The 22,827-nt window shown below is 36.1% G+C and overlaps 1 protein-coding gene and 1 non-coding gene across 4 annotated transcripts in view; both read right to left on the reverse strand.

The window, feature by feature from the left end:
* Positions 1-22,827, reverse strand: part of BRWD1 (bromodomain and WD repeat domain containing 1) — a 188,608-nt gene that overhangs the window by 48,976 nt on the left and 116,805 nt on the right. For all 3 annotated transcript variants that reach the window (XM_069074849.1, XM_069074848.1, XM_069074847.1), the window contains 5 exons: positions 14,327-14,438; positions 12,378-12,439; positions 5,987-6,142; positions 2,601-2,721; positions 378-503 (listed from right to left, as the gene is read on the reverse strand). In XM_069074849.1, the coding sequence (XP_068930950.1) occupies positions 378-503; positions 2,601-2,721; positions 5,987-6,142; positions 12,378-12,439; positions 14,327-14,438 (577 nt within the window). The remainder of the gene's footprint in view (positions 1-377; positions 504-2,600; positions 2,722-5,986; positions 6,143-12,377; positions 12,440-14,326; positions 14,439-22,827) is intronic.
* Positions 2,385-2,492, reverse strand: LOC138151534 (U6 spliceosomal RNA). Its single transcript, XR_011165854.1, has one exon. It is a non-coding gene; the product is annotated as a U6 spliceosomal RNA (small nuclear RNA).

A 22,827-nucleotide genomic window follows, 5' to 3' on the forward strand; every position in this document is an offset into this window, starting at 1 on the left:
ATGGAAAAAAGATGGAAGGAGGTGACAGGGAAGTGCTGTTAAGTCAAAAGAGCTACTGGAGTATAAGAACTTGGTTGCTATCTGGAATGAATGTCTCCAATCTGACATTCAATTTATAATATAGAGTAAGAAAAAATAAAATTCAATTGGCATTATTTTCTACCACTGAAAAGAGGTAGAAGAGGTACACTGTTATTGTAATAATGAAGAATGTGATTTATAGTATATATTATATATATAATATATAATTCATAATAATGAAGAATGTCATTTAAAGTAACAAATGAAATAGTTATGCTTCAAAGGCAAAAACATACAGGACAGAAGGATAAAAGAATAACATGCAGTTCACAAATAACATCCTTACTACTACTTACTTAATGAATTTTAAAAGTTGGTCAGTGATCTTCTTAGCTGATCTTGCAATAGCACTCCCAGGTTCATTAAAAGTTCTGGCATTATATTCTATGTACCTTACTTCCCAGACTAGGGCAGAAATCCTCCTTTAAAAGAAAGTAAATAAAATAACACTGAAAAGCTGGTAGATTTAGGACAAGAAAATGAAAGTGTGTAGTGGATGTATCAAATTTATGCTTATGATGTTAATCCAAATGTACAAAAACATTATGAACCATCTCTAATACTATTGGCCCTGTCACAATCCTGAACGATTATATTGATTTGGTGTAAATATGGATGAAGATCTTAAATGACTTTTTTCATCCTGGGGTATTAGGAGGGGAGCTAGTAAGGAGACCATCACGTCTGGATGTTTAATTTCATGAATGTAGGGAAATGTCAGTGTGGTAATTCCCTCCACTGGTAAAGACTGATAATGTTAACTTTTCTGTAATTCAGTGTCTTAGAGCAGTGGTATCAAACTCAAATGGAGATGGATCCTTGTAGGCCCCATACTAACTCAGAAAACCATGAATTAACATTATTTATGTTAAATATTTATTATTTAACATTATTATTTATTTTGTTAGACATTTTCTAATTACATTTTAATTTGGTTTCAGAGTATGGGCCACTTATGGATCCTATGTTTGACACCTCCATCTCAAAAAATGTCTAGAGAACTGAGAAGTTATGTGATTTTCTTGCCTAGATCTTCCTGCTAGCCCTATATTTTGAAGACATGCCACATATAATCTTATTTTTACCAAATGAACAATAATTTAAAATCTATATGGATGTTGCTTATAAAGTAACCTTGCAGAAGTTCAGTTTCATAGAAAAAAATGTCAAAGATATTACCAATTGGTAATGAACATGGAAAGGGAATAAGCAATTATAAAGTATCTGCTTTGTGCTAGGTCTTGTGCTTTACAAATATTACTTATTTCATAATTTAAGTATACAGCATAAAGTCTGTATTTCTAAACATTCTAGAACTGATCCAGGAACAAAGCCATGATTGGTCTTTAATAATAATCAATAATCTACCAAAATGAAGCATAATTATAAACCAAATTAAAGATTCTAAGAATAAAATTATTTAATTAGTAGGTTAACATGCTAATTATAGAAACTAGTTTGAAATGCCATCTAGCTAACATTACTTATAAGTAAAACAGTAAACCATGTAAAATCATTAGTTCTAGAATACATATTTGCCAAGAATATACCGCATTATAAACTATCTCCCACAAAGAATGATCCAATATATTGGAAAATTTTAAATTTTTTTTTTATTTAGAAAACATTCTTCAATAAGTCTCACAGCTACCCTTTTATTCTAAATTTCTTTTTCATCAATTATTCCTTTCTAACCATTTCTGCTTCTCTACAATCGGGAATCACTTCCTAAATTTAGAAGTTGGAATAGTTTTTTTTTTAATTTAATTTTTTAAACAATTACTTTTAAAAGGCAGATTATAGGGGGCAGCTAGGTGGTGCAGCACTGGCCCTGGAGTCAGGAGGACCTGAGTTCAAATGTGGCCTCAGACACTTAACATAACACTAGCCGTATGACCTCGGGCTTACCCCCAATTTGCCCTGCTTTTCCCCCTCCAAAAAAGCAAAAAATAAAAGGTAGATTATACCACATACTATTATACTATACCAGTATTAAAAATACAATTTATGCACAAAGCATTTTTTATTGTTGGTAATATCTTCACATAAAGGCCTTTATGTTTCATGTGGAAGGACTAAATTATAAATGCATTGAAGAAATATATCCTCTCAGAATCCAGAAAATTATATTAGCAGGGGAAAAATTATTTTTAATGCTAATCCTTAAGAAAGTCAACTCCTTAGACAAATAAAAAGATATGACTAAAGTTAACAGATATATTTCCTTTTTAATAGAAAAGTTATCCTAAAATAAAAGAAACTAGAGTAATGATATTCTAATCAAGTAATTTTTTTTGTTTTTGTAAAATATGGAATGCTTCCCAAATTTGCATGCCATACTTTGCACAGGGGCCATGCTAACCTTCTCTGTATTATTCCAATTTTAGTATATGTGCTGCTGAAGCAAGCACTGCTTTTGTAAAATAAAAAATATCTTTATTCTCCTTGTTTACTAGAAATCTTGTAGGTAGTAAGAGGGAAGCACATTATAAAATTATATTCTTTATTAAGCTACTGACCTGTAAAATCGATGGACAAGTCTCATTCGAATAGTGTAAAGATCTGTCGGATAGGCTACCACTGTACAGTACTTTGGGTATGTACTTAGGTCAACTGGACCTGCAAAAGCTGCAGCTATATCTGTTATGAGAGAAAAACAGTCATTTAAATAAAAAGGCCATTTAAATAATTAAATTTCAGTGAACACAGACCAAAAGACCTCTTGGCAGAAGTACAAGAGACTTACCTATACCTTTATGTAACTACACATATGACCTAAGTCTCTGTTCTAGGCCCTCCTCTCTCTTGGGAACCTTCTCAGTTCCCAAGGACTTCATCATCATCTCTATGCAGAGATCTACATATGACTCCCTAGTGTCTTTCCTAAGCTCCACTTCTGTATTATCAATTACCTATTGAACATTTAAAACTATGTTTCATAAGAATCTCAAACTCAATGTACTCAAAACAGAGGTCATCCCCTGTAAGTTTCCCCTCAAATGCACAACTCCTCTCAACTTCTCTATTTCAGCTGAAGGCACCAGTATCTTTCTAGTCATCCAAGTTCTCAAACGTGGAGTGATTTAACTTCCTAAGTCTCCCCTTCACCATACATACCCTAATCAAGCATCAAGTCTTGGTAATTACAGGTTTATAACATCTCTCAAACCCATTTCCCCCCTATACTCTCAAAGCCCCAATAACTGTGCTCAGTAACAGTAATTCACAGGCCCTCTATTACAATAATCTTTTGGCTTTTATCAATGTGGACTTTCAAATCCATTCTTGACACGACTAATAAAGCACTCCTCCTAAAGCACAGGCCTGACCCTATCTCTCCTCTGCTCAATAAATTCCAATAGCTTCCTGTTACTTAAATCAAATACAAACTCCATTTACAACCTGGCTCCAATTCCATGGTTTAGTCTTTTCAGTCACGTCCAAATCTTTGTGATCCCCATTTGGGGATTTCTTGGCAAAGATCCTGGAGTGATCTGTCAATTCCTTCTTCAGCATATTTTACAGATGAGTAAACTGAGGCAAAGAGGGCTAAGTGACCTGCCCAGGATCACACAGCCAGTAAGTATCTGAGGCCAAATCTGAACTCAGGTCTTCCTGAATCCAGACCCAGTACTTTTATCGACTGCTCTCTCTAGCCTCCCCCTTCATGCATTCAGCTGTCCAATCAAACTGGCCTTCTTTTTTGTTACTTACATACAAAATTCCACCTCCCATCTTGATGCCTTTGCTTAGGCTGTAGGCAACATTCCCTCAACTCTACCTCTTAGAATCCCTAACCAACTTCAAAGTTCTGCTTAAGCACCTCCCTGACATGAAAAATGTTTCATCATTAACCAAGCTGCTAATGTTTCTCTCCACAAATTATCTTGTGTTTATTTTGAGAATATTCATTTGTGTATGTCTCCCTGGACAGAATGCAGACTTCATTACATTTGTGTCTTAAATCTATAAACTTGCACTAGGCCTGTTATATAGTAGGTGCTCAGTAAGTCAATGAGGAATTGTTAAGCATCCATTATGTGCCAGATACAAAGAAAAACAAAAACAAAACAACCCAAGTCACTGCTTTCAGAATAATGTAGGAAATTATGTGAAAATAATGACATAGAAACAAGATATCTGTGTTGTACGTGTATGTACACACACAGACACAACTGGAAATAATAAAAAATAATTAAAAAAGCTGGGTTCTAGAAAACCTTCTTGCAGAAGATCAGATTTTGGTTTAGACTTGAAGTCAGGAAAACCAGGAAGTGAAGATGAGGAAGGAGAGAATTCCAGGCATGGAGGAGAGCTGGTGAAGGAAATCAGGAGTGTCTTCCTCAAAGAACAACATGGAAGCCAGTGTCACTGAATTGCAAGTAAGTAACTGGGGAGTGGTAGAGAGAAGATTGTGGGAAGACAGTTATGAAGGATTTTAAAAGTCAAATGAAGATTTTATATTCCATCTTGGAAGTAAAAGAAAGCTACTGAAGTTACTGAGTAAGGGAGGGGTGGGGAAGGATGACATAATCAGATTTTTGCTTTAGGAAGATTGGTCTGATAGTTAAATGGAAGATGGACTAGAGGAGGGGAGAAACAAAGCTGGGACACCAGTCACAGAAAGACATTGTAATAAGCTAGACATGAGATGAGGGCCTTCATCAGGGTGGTGATGGAAGAAGTGCTGGAGTGCTGGAGAAGAAAAGGGGGCATACAGGAAAGATGTTATGAAGGCAGAATGAAGAACTTGGCAACAGACTAGATATTAGCAGGTGGGGGCAAGGTAGGAGAGAAAAAGTGAGTATTTGAGAATGACACCTAGGTTGTGAGCTGACTGATTTATTAAGAGGTAGAGCCAAGATGGCAGAATAGTAAGAAGCTCCCCCTCAAACTGCCCAAAACAGACCCAGAAAACATGTAGGACCAAATACTGATGGGGAAAAAAAAAAATCACATTGAGCACCTAAGCCAGCATTAGAAAACACAAGTCTAAGAAAACTGGGGATACAGCCTGGCCAGAAGCCTGCCCAAGGAGAGGATGTGCACTGGGTCACGAAGGGGTCCCAAATCCATATTGGGATACTGTGATAGGAACAAGTGCTATTTGGTAGCTCTGGCACCCATACTTAGTTCCATATCAAAGATCCAGGACTTATGCTGAAGAGTAGGGAGCAGTGGAAAGAAAGCAAAATATTGAAAACTAACAAGTTCAGAGGTAAGCAGCAATTTGTGTGGCTCATTCACTAGAAGCAGGGGTGGGGTGGGGGTCAGGGTCTTAGTTCCAACTCTAACTACTAGTCTGAAGGCTACAAGGGAATAATGAAGACAGGAATTCTGTACCATGGTGAAGTCTAGAGAGCCTTCTAGCTGGCTAATAAAGGCTTAGTCTAACAGCATTGTATCATTGCTCAGACCCAAAACCAAGCCAGAAACTTGTAGAGCTCAGACCAAAGTCAAAGGAAGGGAGTGTGTGTGTGTGTGTGTGTGTGTGTGTGTGTGTGTGTGCGCGCGCACGCGTGCGGGTGGGGTGGGTGGGAAGGGAAGGGTCAACAATCAAATTTTGACTTGGATCAAAGATCTTTGAGACACTGAAAGCTTGGAACACACTGTACTGTCATACACAGTGACTATATTATATATTTTTTCTTATTTGCAAAACAGGAGGCAGAAAGATTTCCAGAAATGAACGATGTAAAAACAAAGGACACCAATAAACTTTATTTTAAAAAGAAATTAATTCTTATCCTTTCTCTCAAAATTATTCACCAAGGAAATAGTCAAATTAAGATAATTAGTAAAGCCAAAATATTAATTCAAAATACAATGTAAATATCTCATAAACATCAATTTGTGTTGATGACTTGAAAATTTTTGATATTTCTAATAAAATGTAAACGGTTACCAAGATTCAAAAGTTGATCAATGCCACTGATTATTCTTTCACATTCTTCATCCCGGGATTTTTTACCCCATTCACCATTCTGGGGTTTGTATAACAACTTCTCTAGCTCATCTGAAGTCACTGAAATACTAGCTCCCAATTCTTCAGGTGGATCAACTACATATAAATAAAAATATGACACAAGAAAAAGAAAAGAATGAATAGGAAAATATAAAACTATAAGAATATACTTTTACATTTAAACAGCTTGCTTTACAAGTCTTTTTATCTTTTGTATACATCATAAAAAACCTAGTTCAATAAAAGATTGTCAAACCAGATAAATCTCCAAAAGTAATCCTTCACAATCTCAATCTAATCAAATTTTATTCTAATTCTGTTATGATAAACACTGTACAATTTCAAGAGTTGAGACTTTACATTTAAGATACTTTATGTTTAAAATATGAAATGTGGATACTTTCAAATAGCCAGTACAGAACTAGCAGAAGGTGAGGAAGAAGGGGTAGAGAAAGGAATGAATATATAGCACCTACTATGTGCCAGCGAAGCGCTAAGCACTTTTTACAATATGCAGTAGGCAACAGCATAATAATAATAAATAATAATTGTTAACATTTATAAAGTGCTTACTATGTACCAGGCACAGTGCTAAGCACTTTATAATTATTACCTCATATGATGTTTACAATAACTCTGAGAGGTAGATGCTATTACTACTCCTTTGTACAGTTGAGAAAACAGAGGCAAAAAGAGATAAAGTACTTGCCCAGGATCGCATAGCTATTAAATACCTGAGGCTATATTTGAACTCTGTTTCCTAACTCCAGGTCCAGCTCTCTATCTACTATGTCAACTAACTGTCCTGTGCACATGGGAGCTAGGGATTGTGTCCACTAAAATTTCAGCTCACTCTTAATGGCTATGCCTTGGGTTGTCCTACTCCAGCAAGCACATAGTGTTGAAGGGCAGAGCTCGATGATTTTTGACTTTATATGGCAGGCAATATTTAGAGAGTCATCACAGGCCCCTAGAGAAGGCAGGCATGGGCAGGCCCCTAGAGAAGGCAGGCATGGGTAATTCTGAGAGCAATGATTTTAACTGAGCTGCTGAAGTGCAATTTAGGAAAATATATGTCAATGACAGAGAAAAACAACTTTTAAAGACTTGAGAACTATAATCAATGAAAAACTACAAGTACAAAAGCCTGAAGACAAATTACCCCATCTCACTTCCTGTCATAAAGGTGATGAACTTTAAATTTAGAAAGAAACATGTTTTCCACACATGATCAATGTGTGGATTTGTTTCACTTGGACTATCCATGTTATTAATAAAGGTTTTCATTTCCTTTTCTTCTTCTTTTTTTGACTAATGGGGGAGGGGGGAATTGGAGAGACATTATAAATGCATATGAAAATAAATTTATTTCTAAAAATATATTTTAAATTTGTCTTTAAAAATAAATAATAAATACTAATTGTATTCAACAGATTAATTCTCTTATTTTCTGGATCAAGATTTTCCTCAAATACTTCTATATCCTTTCTGATAAATTATTTGGCATTTGAAAGAACCTCTGTGTAAAAATAAGAAACACAACTATTATTTTTATTTTTTTCCTTTTTTGGAGGGCAGTTGGGGTCAAGTGACTTGCCCAAGGTCACACAGCTAGTTTTTGTGTTAAGTGTCTGAGGCTGCATTTGAACTCAGGTCTTCCTGACTCCAGGGCCAGTACTCTATTCACCTGTGCCACCTAGCCGCCCTGAAACATAACAATTTGAATATGGATTTTGCAAACACATATATTTGGGAAAAGATGGAGCTTGAACTTTCCTAATTTTTACAATACATATAAGTCAATGTTTAATATTTAAGATGTATTTTAGAATCATGGTAGGAATGGGATAATACTGTTGTACACACAATGCTTTGAAACATTGTCAGTAATACCAACAATAACACTGGATTATTTCACATTTCACAAATGGCACGTCACAGAAGTAATCTTCATAAATTACCTGTTTGCTTATAACTGCAATTAAGTTTAAGTTTTAATTAAAAAAGAAAAGGACTCTGTCCAGGAAGTAGCAAAGAAGGTTTCTGCCAATGCTAGGTGAACTTGTGGGAGAACATGGATCCAAGTCCACAATGAATGAGCAAACATCCTATTTGTGATAAACTCTACTGTTGAAGGGAACATACATATCAATGAGATCAAAGATCCATCAAAGTACCTACAATCTGTCCAAATTACAGAGAATAGCTTGAAGGAGAAAAAGAAATAAAAGACAAGTCAGCAAAATATTCACAAAAACTCAGTAACATGATGAGGATATCTAGCTTAGAGTGTTTACAGTAGTACCAGATAAAGGGTGAATATGTACATAGTGAAGAAAGAACTAACAGGAATTAGTAACTAACGGGTTATAAGAGGTAAGGGAAATTGGGAGTCAAGATAATGCCAAGATTCTGAGACTAAAAAAAAAAATCAGGTCATTAAAAAAAATAAAACTAGTCAGATTGGGACTATATGACAAATGTAGATTTAGAAATGCTGAATTTGATTAGATGATATTAAACCTAAAAAGAAATCTTCTGAAGGTTTTTTGAATTTTTAAGAAAAGTTAAATCCAGGGGAGTCATTAAAATAAAGGTATTAGTTGAAAGCATGAGACAGTATGATTTTTCTGAGATTGTACAGGAAATAGAGAAGTTCAATATTCATTAAGTCTTGAATATACTCATACACACAAATCAGAACACAAAAAGCATTCAACAATACAGAAATGAAAATAAGGATGTCATGGAAAGAAGAAAGCATATCAACTGATTAACATCAAATCTTCAGGAGGCAAAGTACTGAGGTCAAGAATCAACATAATAGAGACTGCACAAAAACCATGGAATGAAGAAATCTGTAAGGGAAAAGTAAAAAAAAAAAGCAGCTAACTTGTTTACAAGGTCAACAAAAATTTTTTTGTTTGAAAAATGGCAAATAAGAAGTCACCTAGAGGGTAGGTAGAAGTATGGGAGCAGCACGAACATGTTCTTTTCTGGAGAGAAAGCAACAACTCTAAGACCAAAAGGAGATTATATATGCAGATATGTTGAGGTGAAGGTAGATAAGGAATCTCATGCAACATGGCTTCTAGCTTTTCAAATAGGGGTATAAATTAGACTACAAAAATGGACTACAGAAGCAAAAACATCGGAGGATTATGCTCAGGGAATACCAAAAAAGATAATTAATAGAAAAGATGAAATTGCAATGTGAATACAGGGGACACACAGAATAGCAAAAGACGCAAAACAAACAAGCCCTGTTGTCAAATTGCTTAATATATATGATGGGGGAAACATCATACGAACAACTATGTACAAATAAAATATATGAAGGATAAATTTGATGGTTTCAGGAAAGGAAAATAAGATTAAGGAAGACCGGGTTTCTTGCAGAAGGTGGAACTTCAGTTGATATCTAAAGGAATGATGAGGAAAAAGAATATTAGGCACGGGAAATAGTCACTGAAAATGTTCAAAATTTGGGAGACTGTTGTGACAGGAACAGTAAGAAGGCTAGTGTCACTGGATTACACAATGCATGGAGGGTGGTAAAGTATAAGACTATGAAAAGGTAGGAAGAAGCTGGGCTACAAAGGTCACTGAAAGTCAAATGGAGGATTTTATACTGAAGATAATTGGAGCAGTGGAAAAAGGGGGTAATATGGTTAGGTTAGGGATGGCTCTGAAAGTCATCAGTATAGAGACGATAACTGAAACCAGAGGAGCTGAGAAGATCACCAAGTAAAATAGTGTAGAATATGAGACTCACCGTTAGTAGGTGTGATGTGGATGAAGATTCAGCAGAGAAGAAAAAAGAAGCAGTTAGGAGCAGAATCAGGAAAGAGTACTATCACAAAAACCTAGAGAGAATAGAGAATCAAGGAGAATAGCTTGACTGAGGGGTCAAGAAAAATGAGGACTAAGAAAAAGCAATTAAATATTATAAGCAACTTTGGAAAGAGAAGTTTCAATCACGGGCAGAGCCAAGATGGCGGAGTAAAAGCAGGAACTTCCTTAAGCTCCCGCACCAACCACCTCCAATACCTATAAAATATGACTCTAAACAAATTTTAGAGCTACAGAACCCACAAAGTGATAGAGAGAAACAAATTTCTCCCTGAAGGCAGCCTGGCAGGCAGACAGGAAGGGTCTATCACACCATTTGGGAGCCCAGTGCAGTCCCGCGTGAGCCGTGTGGGCCCAGACATGGGGCGGCCCTGACTGGCCAGAGCAGACTTCAGGAGAGTAAATCATGGGCAGATGTGGCGGTTCCAGACTTCTCAACACATAAACATCAAAGAGAAAGTAAAAGGGCAGTGGAGAACTCTGTTGGAACTGAGTAAGAGTGTTCTGGCTCCTGCCCCCAGCGTGGCAGAGGTGTAGCAGCTGCAGCTGCTACCATGTGGCTGCCTCTGGAGCTCCTGGCCTACAGACAGTAGGGGGACCAAGAGACCATTCAGAGGGTATTTGTTCTTGCTTTGACCTGCTTGGATCTGGCTCGCTGTCTTGGATGGTGGTCCTGGAGTGAGAAATGCCTGTGTGCCAGAGCTTGTGGGGGCTATAGAGAGGGCACCCTCCTCATAGCTCTGACAACTTCAAAAACCCCAGTAATATGGGACACACATCTCTCTACTCTGGAAGCAGAGTTCTACTGTGACAAAGACCTCAAAAATCTAGTAATTGGCTGGCAAGATGAGCAAGCAGAGGAAGCACAATCAGACCAAAGAATCCTTTTTTGGGGACAAAAAGGATCAAAACATGGAACCAGAAGAACACAACAAAGTCAAAACTACTGCATCAAAAGTTTCCAAGAAAAATATGAATTGGTTGCAGGTCATGGAGGAGTTCAAGAAGGATTTTGAAAATCAAGTAAGAGAAGTGGAGGAAAAATTGGGGAAAGAAATGAGAATGGATGCAAGAGAAGTCTCAATCAAATGAAGCCAGAGAGCTAAATTTTCAGAGTTAAGCAGAGGAGAAAAGGAGGTAGAGGTGTCTTTTTTCAGAAGGTCTTTCTCAAGTTTTGTCACAAAAGGAGAGATGTAGGATAATAACCAGGGGACAGTGAACAGATTAAGTGAGGGTTTTTTGAGGATAGGGAGATGTGGGCATAATTGTAGGAAGTAGAAAGTAAAAACAGAGAAATTTAAAATTAGCGAGAAAGTAGGAATAATAAAGGCGGTAATCTACTGGAGAACACAGGATGGAATGGAATCACTAGGACATGTAGAGGGGTTTGCTCTGGCAAGAAAGGTCAATTCTTTGGGTAGAATGGATGGAAGGAGTAAACAATGGGGGAAGTCACCTGAGTGATGTGAGATGAAGAACAAAGAAGAATAGGAAGCTCTTAGCAAATGTGAAGCAAGGTTCTCAGTTGAGAGGGTGGTAGAAGACAAACTGTGGGAGGTTTAGGGAAGAATGAAAAGTTGTTGTAGATAGAGAGGTAAAAAATGATTGCCTTGCGGCAGTGAGGTTCCAGTTGAGATTATGTAACATAAATTTGTAGGGGGCTCAGCACCGTTTCATGATCTTCTCTAGATTTGGTCAATAGCATGTATATGAGCAGGAGTGAAGGCAAGGGATAGTGGAAATAATTTTTCTTTAGTACTTTGCATCCCAAGAAAGACCACTATAATTTCTACATTTATCAATAACTCCATAATGGAAAAAAACATTGGATTTGGGTTCAAGAGCTCTTTGTTCAAATCCTAGCTTCATTACTTCCATGATACACAACCATAGATAAACCACATCTTCTCTGGGTCTTAGTTCTCCCATATTTAAAATGGAAAGGATAACCTTCATAGGAAGCACAGCATACCAAAGAAGGTCAGCTTCAGTCAAGAAGACCCAAGTTCAAATCCTGCCTCTCATATATATTACCTGCATGATCATGGGCAAAGCACTTAACCTCTCAGTGCCAAAGACAGGTCTTTTAAGTTATAAATAATTTGATGTTCTACATCAGAGAAAAGAGTTCCATATCAGGAGTTCCCTCTACTGATGAAACCACAGGACCAGACCAAAAAGAACATTTCCTACTACCATCAAAATATTGTGAATTCTAAAGTTCTTAAATGAATTCCAATTAGTTATCATGCCGTCAGCTTTAATAAAAGGTAAAACAGTGAAAACATGAAATTATGTAATAAGAAGAAAAAAGAACAGAAGATACCTAGGTACAGGTCTTAACTTCTACTAATAACCATGAGACTAGGCAAATAATTTTCTTTCTTCTATGTAAATGAGAGGGTTGAACTCAATCCCTAAAGCCTCTTCTAGATCTAAAATTCTATGAGTCTTTATAGTTTAGTTAATTTCCACATACCATTATCAGGAATTGGCTCCATATCCCACGGACTAAGCTTTTCTATTTCAGTATTGTCCCACCTATTTAATCAGTAGGTCAAAGAAAAGGAAAGAGTTAGCCTTTGTAAAAACATTTTAAATGATAGCTGGGGCTAGACATGATTAGGAGATTTTTTAAAAAAGGAACATGACGAATAATGTAATATTCTAAAACTTAAAATGTAAATACTAATAGCACATTTTAAAAGGGCATTATAGCTAGACAAATCAATATCAACCCATCTTCTGTTCTTTAAGATAATGAATACTTACTGTAAGACTATAAGTGAATTTTTTAAAAATCGCCCTCACATACTGAATAAAAAACATTCAGTTGCTTACCATGTACCAAACACTATGCTAAGCTCTGGGGGTATAAATACAAGAGCATGTCAGCCTCTGGAGCTTACATTTAATAAGGAGAGACAACTTAACATATTCTATATTATAAAAAATGCCCCAAAAGTCTTGTTTCAGTTTTAAACTTAAAACTGAAATTTAAGATCTTTGGGGATACCCTGTATTTCTTGGTATGCAATTTGGCATCTTCCTTATTCTCTTTGACTGGTGCCAGACATGTTGCTCTGATTTTTATAAATATTATCTGTTCCTTTGGCTTCTGTAATAATGACTTCTCATCTCTCTTACCACACTTTCATCTTGTTTGCAGGCTCCTCATTCACTACCCCAACTCACATCTTTAGCTCTTTTGTTCCATTAAAAGCTCTCCCTTCACAAGCTCACCTGCTTCCATACCTTCAATTATATTACCTTAATGCAGACGACTCTCAAATCAGTGTCTCTTGCTCCCATTTTCTCCCCAGGGTCCCAAGGCCCATGTTCCCAAATGCTAGCTGGCTATGTCCACTAGGATGGACCCACAAGCTTTAAATTCATTATGTCCAAAACTGAATTTATTTTCTCCTCCTCAAACCTGTTCCTCTCCCTAACTTTTCTATTTGTGTTGACGGTAGGTAACCTCATCTACCCAGTCATCTATAGTCAAGGTTATTAACTTTTCTATGTCATATATTTGTTTTGGAATTGTGGTGAAACCTATGGACTCTTCAGAATAATGTTTTTAAATGTATAAAATAAAGGCAATATGAAGGAAACCAATTGTGTTGATATACAATTTTATAAAAATTTAAAAACCAAGTTTAGGGATACCAAGTTAAGAATCTTTGATGCCACCATAAATCCAATCACATAAAAATGTTAAATTTACTTCATATCCACCCCTTCTTTTTCTCAACTCCCACCATAAAAATTTTTGTTCAGATCCTCTTATCATGTAGACTACTGTGATAATCTGTATTACAAGTTTGTATCTATTGTCCCCTTATATATAATTGATACATTATACAAGTAATCATCCTAATGAATACTTCTGATTCCATTACCAAGTTATACAAAATCTTAGCTATTTTCCATCATTGATTGAATAAAGTAGAAACTTTTGATCCTGGCATTTAAGGTTCTCTACAATCTTATTTCTTCCTATATTTATCTTATAGTATTCCTCATTGTGATGTATTTCATAAACCTGTATCTTATACTATTCCTCACTGTGTTGTATTTCATAAATCCATAGAACTGGATTATTTTCCATTTCTTGTTCACATCTTACTTTATTCTATTTCCACACTTCATTTTCTTTAAGCTCCTCAGGCACAACTTCTCTTCCAGGTATCTTTCATCAGTACTCAGCCTACCACCTCTACCCCTTGATGAAAAGGGTAACTCCTTCCTTTTCTAATAGTGCTAATCCATTGTTCTTCCTTTGTATCAGTTATTTCTGATCTTATCTTCCCAGGGTCCATGTCATATATAACTTTCTAACTTAAGGAATTAGAATAGCACATGCACCTAGCAGGTACTTAATAAATGTGTGTTCAATGAAAAGTAAACACAAATATTTGTACATACTTAACATTGTAACATTGGAAATGACTATCTGGATATTGTGGTTGAAAGGGCTCTTGACTTAACACTGTTCCAAACCACCAAGCATCATCAATTATAGATCGAAATCTGTCACCTGTAAAAAAAAATAGCAACTATTTTTTAAAAAGCAAAGAACTACCAGACTTTTAAAAAGATTATGCAGGAAGTACACAATGAACAACATTATTTTAATTCTTATTTTAAATAAAATCTGAGTTATTGATATTAACATATTAATGACTAGAGAGTCCCATAACTAATGTGACTGTTTTGTGGCTATAATGCATTACTATATTAAGAAACTTACTGAGTCCAGAAGTTCTTACTAAGACAAATACTGATAACTGTATCAGTAAAACTAACATTTCAAACAACAAACAGACACACCCTTGGAACACTAAGCCTAAATCAGAATGCATCTGTCTACTTCAGGTACCCAAATTAAATACATGCCTTCATCAAAAGAAAAAAAATATCACAATTACAAATGCCCCTAAAATAATCTAGAATTTTACCAAGCCCCTTATAAGCTGGAATTTTACACATGGCATTCCAATTCCTAAAGCTGTTACTATCTGAAAGAATGGACGTAAAATGTTTACAAGTTTAAAGTGCTATATAATAATAATTATAAAAGCTGGCTAGCATGTATATAGTACTTTAAAGTTTACTAAGCACTTTAAAAGAATTATCTCATTTTATCCTCACAATAATCCTAGGAATTAGGTGTTATTATTATCTCCATCTTACAGATAAGAGACTGAGGCAGATCTGCTCATATTTAAGAAGTTAGGAAGTGGCCGGATATGAACTCGGGTCTTCCTGACTCCTTGTCTGGCACTCTATCTACCATTTAACCCTAGCTGCCTTATATATAAATGTTAGCTATTATTTAAGTAGAAATAATAATCTGATTCTTAAATAAGACTATGCCTCTAAGTATCATCTCTAGCTAAGTGGTGCAGTAGATGTAACACTGGACTTGGAGTCTGTGATAGTAATGGCAATTAAAGATTCCCCTGTATTGGCTTGGTTTTCAAATTGATTGTGTTAAAACCCAGAGCTTGTTAATCCCACCTGTGGGATGGGCTTGTTGATGTGAAAAGAAAGTCCTGAACTGGGAGGAGCTGGTGACGTAGATTTGGAGAGACAAGAGAGAGGCGGAAGATCTTTTTGGAAGCAGCACCTCGTGGAGAGAGAGAGAGACTAAGAGAATTGTTGGTGGCCGCTTTGAATTGCCCTGGACTTTTGAGACCTGCCCCCTGAGCTGCCAAGGACTGAGGAGACATGGCTGTTTTGCTGGTACTTTGTCTGTCTGTTTTGATGTTGTTTTGCCAGATTTGTCCACTGGTGAAAGACAGTCCTGTTGTTGAAGAAGTCCTGGAACCTGGCTAAGAAGCCCTGAGACTGTCCTGCAGACAGAGAGTGAATACTGTCCACTGGTGAAGGACAGGGCTGTTGTTGCAGGGGTCTGGAGACTGTCCTGCAGACAGAATGAATACTGTCCACTGGTGAAGGACAGTGCTGTTGTTGCAGGGGTCTGGGAACCTTTCTGTTGGTTCAGAAGCCCTGAAGAAGGATTTTCTTGTTGTATGTTTACAGAAATCCTGGGAGAGGGTTTTGCTAATGTTTTCAGGGGTTCTAGGACTGTTCTACAGACAGAGGATGAATTGATGAAGGGACTGGCAATGTATCTTATGGCCTTGCTAAGCCTTGTCTCCCCAGGAACTAAGATTACTGAGAACTTGCCTCGTGTCAAGATGAAGAAAAGACCTCCATTTGGGTATTAAGTGCTGTGTTTAAACTTGATGTAACTCTGGGATAGATTCAATTGTGATCCAGGGGTGGGGAACTTTTGACCTTATTGTGCTCTGTGATTGACAAATGAAGGTACTTTACTTATGTTTGGAAACTAATCTCCATTTGAGAAGAGGGGTTTTGTGATGGACCAAATGAAGGTATAGCCTAGGGGTGGAGAAGTATTTAGAACAGGGACTTTGTAATTGAATGATTGGAAGGTCCTGGGGTGGGGTAGTACTTGGAGATTATTTAATCACACTTAGTAAATGCTGTATTTTGAATGATGTCATGTTTTGATCTTCTCTGTTCTTGGTTGGTCACTGAATAAAATGGAGAGCACCTATGCTGGTATTCTGAACCTTGGGAAATTGCCTTTCCTTGGCATTACAATACAGAGTCACAAAAGACAGAAGTCGAATCCTGACTCAAACCCTTATTAGCAAGTTATTTAACTCCTCAGCTTGTTTCCTCACCTATAAAATGGGAAGAATAGTACCTCCCTTCCAAGGTTGTTATGAGTATTAAGAGAGATAATATTTATAAAAGGTTTTGTAAGCCTTAAAGTCATTGAGTAGCTTTATATATGTCAAAGAAACTTGTGTTTATTATTTAAAAATATAAAATATTAAATACCTACCACATCTGACACCATGGAAAGCCCTACATAAATGTGGGTAAAAATATTTTATAAAGGATTAAAAGACAATATAATTATGCAAATGCTCTCAGACAAAAAAATGTTGAGAGAAAAATAGGGGATGATAAAAAAATAACATGAACAAAGTTATAAATTTATAAAGTATATACACTTTTTTCAATAATAAAAGTTGCAAATTTCTCATTTAAATATTCTACAACCAATATTTTCATGGGTTTTATTTTATATGTAATGTGCTTTAAGTCACCACTGTTTCATATATATGTGTGTATATACATATAAATATATGCCTATTTATACAAAATTTTTTTTAAAAGAAACACTCTTTGCTGTTAATCTAAAACCATCACTTAAAAAATGTTACCCACACTGCCCTAAGAAAACTATACAAAAACTCACAAAAATTCTAATTCTTTCTAAAGAAAAAGTAGAGAAACAACATCAATATTTAGCACAACAACACTGTTAAGGGCAAATAGTTCCACGGGAATAATACAGTAAGTGGGACTAGGAGTCTCCTAGGAGACAAAAATTATTTAGTGCCAGGGCAGCCAGGTGGCGCAGTGAATAAGAGTCTCCCCAGCACTGGGAGACCTGGGATCAGTTCTGGCCTCAGATACTCAGCACCCACACAAAAATAACTGGCCATGTAACCTTGAGCAAGTTACTTAGCCCCGATTACTTTAAAAAAAAAATTATTTAGTCCCTAATATAATAGAAATTAAAATTAGTCTTTAGAGAGACTTGACTTCAATAAGGAACTCTCAAGGAACATGTTGTGCAAGAATGAATTGCTTGAATGCTGATGGGTGAAAGCTGAGAAGATGTCACAAGTCATCTGAGCTACTTTTGAAGTTTCCAACTGCTGTATGACTCTAGAGAACAAAAGATTTTATTTGGATATTGGAGGATAAAAGAACCAAGTGGGTAGTGAGCATTTAAGAAATCAGCCAGTAAGCTGGCTAGCTTTAAAAGGAGAAGTAGAAGTGAATGCCTTTTACATCTCCTACTTGGAAGGAGAAGAATTTTCACAGAGATTGAATTGGGGAACAAAAGAATCCATAAATAGCCAGTAAAATGAGTAGAAAAGGTAATGCTAGAGGTTAAGAGTCTCTGGAAGCAAATCCACTTACAGCCTTAGGAATGGGACAAGTAGGGTTATGTGGAAGTTGACTAAATTGTTCAGGATGGGGGTAAGGAATTAATTTAACTGGAATTTTTTCTGGACTTGAGGTGTGACTGAGTTATAGTTTATGATATGAAAGCTGTTGCTGTTTGGGGCAACTTTATGTCAGCATACTTCTCTAGCTTGAGGAATACTCAAAAAGTAGACTATCGTAAGAAAAATGTTCAGAGTATCCTGTAAAAACTTGCAAAGCAAAACAAAATAAAACCATAGCTACTTTATAAAGACAAGCCCTTACCTAGCAGATTTATAAAACTTTGGACCCATAATAAATGCTTACTGACTGACTAATTCAAACATCCTAAAATGCTTTAATATAACTATGATACATCTCTTGGAATCTACAGTATCTCTTTTTTTCTTCTAATCTTTTTTTTTTTAATTAAATTTGTTTGTTTATTTACTTTTAGTTTACAACATTCAGTTCCACAGCCCCTTGAGTTTCAAAATTTCTTCTCCTTCTCCTCCCCCACCCATCATGGCAGCATGCACTTCAATATAGGATCTACAAATATCTTCACATTAATCATTAGTCAGGTTGTAAAGAAGTATTATAACTGATAGAATGATCAGTGGGAAAGAAAGGAAACAAAACTAAATAAGAAAAAGAAAGAGAGCAAATAGTTTTGTTTCAATCTGCATTGAGACTCCAAATATCTTTCTCTGGATATGGGTACCTGTTTCAATCATGAGTCTTTTGGAGTTGTCTTATAACCTTACATTGCTGAGAGGAGGCCAGTCTATTGAAGTTAGTTGTCACACATATGTTGTGTCTGTGATTTCTCTTGGTTCTGCTCTTCTCGCTCACCATCGGTTTATATGAATCTCTCCAGGTTATTATGAAGTCTGTCTGCTCCTCATTTCTTATAGCACAGTAATAATTACACTACATTCATATACTACAACTTGTTCAGCCATTTCCCAATTGATGGGCATCCCCTTGATTTCCAATTCTTTGCCACCACAAAAAGAGCTGCTATAAATATTTTTGTACATACAGGTCCTCCTCCGACTTCTCTGATCTCTTTGGAATATAATCCTAGAAGTGGTATTGCTAGGTCAAAGGGTATACACTTGTTTATAGCCCTTTGTGCATAGTTCCAGATTGCTTACAGTATTTCTTGAATTGACTAGGAACATCAGACACCACCCAAAGAACTAAACAAGTATTATTAGAACTGCAAGATTATGAAGAGTCTACCTTTAATAAAACAATCTCACCATAGAGATACATTGTTTAAAACAAAATTTCAACTTTATAACAAAACAAAAAACCAGAAGAAAATGGTGAAGGGGACTGTATACTAGTGACTTTGATAAGATGAAAGGTAGAAAAAAATTATAATGAAATTCTTCATACTTCATAATAAGTAATTTTGGTTATATTGTGGCACCTAAAATAATTCAGGGAAGATTAAAGTAATTAATAAAAGAAAAGTGATACAACACTCAGCATAATAATGAGCTATCTTTCTGAAGTATGATACTGGTTAAGAAGGGCCTATATTTTGAAGATAGCAATTACACTTATAGTATTTTCTTCTATTTACTCAATATAATTTTTCTCTATTTCAACAAGCAAAAAATCTTTTCAGTTCAAGACCAAAAACTGAAACAGAACACAGTTCGTAAATGAATTGAGTAAGGAAGAATATGACCACATTTGTAAATTCTAGCTGAAAAGCCAGTTGATTTTCTTCTAAAGATTTTCTTATGGGAGAAAAAAGTCTTTTTGGTAAAAACATCAAAAGATTCTACGTAAAGTATACAGGTGTTAAAGCACCATAAAAATGTCACTGTCCGGAACTTCAGTTCAGTTTAATATTTTAACTGAAATTATGGGAAACTGATGTAGTAAAAGAATCTCAGCTACAAAACTGTATAAGTCAAATCACAAAAAAGTACTGAATATAATCTTCACAAGCTTAGTTGTAGAGAGCAAAATTTTTAAAAAATTAAATGGACAGTGAAAAATAAAATGAGCGCTTCTAACTTATGTCTTCAGGGGTTCCAAAAAATATATGGATGGCAGCCTTAATTCCTTGGGATTTGACTGTATAAATGTTAACCCTCATTTTGTCAGCTGCCTCATCTTTTTCTCCTTTTGGCCAGATGTTTTCCTTCAAGGAAAACTTCCTCTCTACCTCAAGTCCCAGAACAATTCTGATTACCTGTGCAGATATTACCATTAAGAACAGTATGTTAAGAGCAACCATGCTCTCTCATCATCTTGCATTTAAAAAGATGATGAATGCCTAGATTTTACTTCTTCATAGTGCAGAAGCCAGGAATATCTGTTATATATAAGGTCTTTAAACCTGTCATATTAAATTTTTTTTAGAGGCTGCCTGAAAAGGAATTTTTTTTTCAGATGAGAGGAAAGGAAGACTTGATGAAAGATGAACTCTGCTATAAACTAAACTTAATGGAAAATTATTTTCTTATCTGTTCCTTCATACACATGAGAGCACATAACTATATACACTAAAAGTGAAGGCAAATGTGTAAAACTCTGAAGTAAAGAACCAAGTTGCTAATTTTGGTCAACTCAAGTCATCAATTATGCAATAGGTTGAGAGAACAAAACATTTATAAAAAACGAAAAATTAGCCTGACACAAAAAACTTCTCTGTAATTCATTCTCTACTTCCTATATTTGACTAAAGAAATATGTGATAAGCACATCTGTTTGCCCAATTTCAATTAGTCTGTCAATCAAGATATAAATATCTACAATCTAATTTGCACAGTTAATATTCATTTAGTATATAAATGAATACTAACATCTTTAAACATCTCCCATCTAAATTTGGATTAACAAAGCAATAAACAAAAAGATATAAATAAATTAAAAAGGTTTTTGTTTATAATCTAGGAATTCTTAGTCCAATTTGTGTACTAAATCATTATCAACTGCCAAAAAATGGAAAAAAATATTTGGTATTCACAATTATTTAAATCCTTCCCAAAACATATCTGAAATAAAAAATGTTGAGAATCTACTAAATAATGTACTGCAAATAGTACATACTAAATGTTTATTGAACTGAAACTAGTATTAGCGACATCTACTAATCTTGCAAAGACTTATTAATTAAATGCAAATATGGAAGGCCCAGCACAGCCTGCAGACACAGAGGCAGGGCCAGAAGGGGCCTGATCAACTCAGAGGTCAAGTCCCACCAACCATAAGGGACACTACCAGGCCTATCACCAAAGGGCTGGGACTGGAAAGAGCAAAGTAAGAACCAAATGCAGGGGCCCCTGTCCTGGACAGCAAATACTCCTGGGGCTACCACTTCATAGCCCAGAAATTTAAAAAAAAAAAAAAGCCCCTATCAGGACCTCCATAGACCAGGATGACAGAGTGAACATCACCTGCTCCAAACCCCTGCCCCTGACCCCGAAAACATAGTAACTCTTCCCCAGGGCAAAACCTTCTACATAAAGGCTTGGGATCCCTAGAGGAAGGTCATGGCTAGGGCCCTGCCTCGAAATGGGTAGAAAGCAGACTACAAAAGACAAAGACTCTGGAGTACTATTATCCTCAGAGGGAGGAACCAAACTCAGAGGGAGACAATGTGGACTCCACACCCACAGCTGAAACATCAACAGGGTCCCAAGCACAGAAAGCTCTCCTAGATGAGATCAAAAGGAACTTTGAAAACCAGATTGGGAGAGATGGAAGACAAAATGAATAATTCTCTCAAAACCAAAATAGCAGAATTAGAAAAACATTATAATGAAGAAAACATCTCTCTAAAAAGAAAAGTATATGATATGGAAAAGGAGCTCCAAAAATTAACCAAGGAAAATGATTTGCTAAAAATTAGAATCAACCAAATTGAAACAAATAACTCTATGAGGAACCAAGAATTAGTCAAACAAAACAACAAGAATGAAAAATTGGAAAAAGAGGTAAAATACCTCAAAGAAAAAATAACTGACCTGGAAAACCGATCCAGGAGAGATAATCTGAGAATCATAGGCCTACCAGAAAATCATGATAAAAAATGAGCCTGGACAACATTCTCCAAGAGCTCGTTAATGAAATCTGCCCTGAGATACTTGAACCTGAGGGTAAAATAGAAATTGAGGGAATCCACCAGACACCTGCTGAAAGAGATCCCAAAATGAAAAGTCCTCGAAATGTTGTGTCCAAACTCCAGAACTACCAGATAAAAGAGAAAATACTTCAAGCTGCCAGAAAGAAACAATTCAAATACCGAGGGTCCACAGTGAGGATCGCACAGGATTTGGCAGCCTCTACACTGAAAGATAGGAGGCAGTGGAATACAATTTTCCGGAAGACAAAAGAGCTCGGGTTACAACCAAGGATCACATACCCAGCGAGACTGAGCATATTCTTCCACGAAAAGAGATGGTCATTCAACGATATAGCAGAGTTCCAGAACTTCCTGATAAAAAAGCCAGAACTCAATGGAAAATTCAATCTCTAATTACAAGATGCAACAGTGACATAGAAATGTAAACAAGGAAAACACACACACACACACACACACACACCCTGCTATTTGATAAGAGCAAACTGGTTATAGACAAGTAGAGGGTATTAGTATAAAATACACAAAATGACGATTAAAAAAAATCTTATTAAGGGCTACAAAGGGACTGCAATGGAAGAAAGGGAATGAATGAAGTGGAAAAGGGTAAATTATGCCACACAAAGAGGCATAAAAACAGTACAGCAGGGGCGGCTAGGGGGCACAGTAAATAGAGCACCGGCCCTGGAGTCAGGAGGACCTGAGGTTAAATCCTGCCTCAGACACTTACACACACACACACACACACACACACACACACACACACACACACACA

The sequence above is a fragment of the Petaurus breviceps genome, unplaced genomic scaffold, assembly GCF_028583685.1.
Source record: "Petaurus breviceps papuanus isolate PSGF00001 unplaced genomic scaffold, PetGlider_PUasm1.0 90897, whole genome shotgun sequence".
NCBI classification, from domain to species: domain Eukaryota; kingdom Metazoa; phylum Chordata; class Mammalia; order Diprotodontia; family Petauridae; genus Petaurus; species Petaurus breviceps.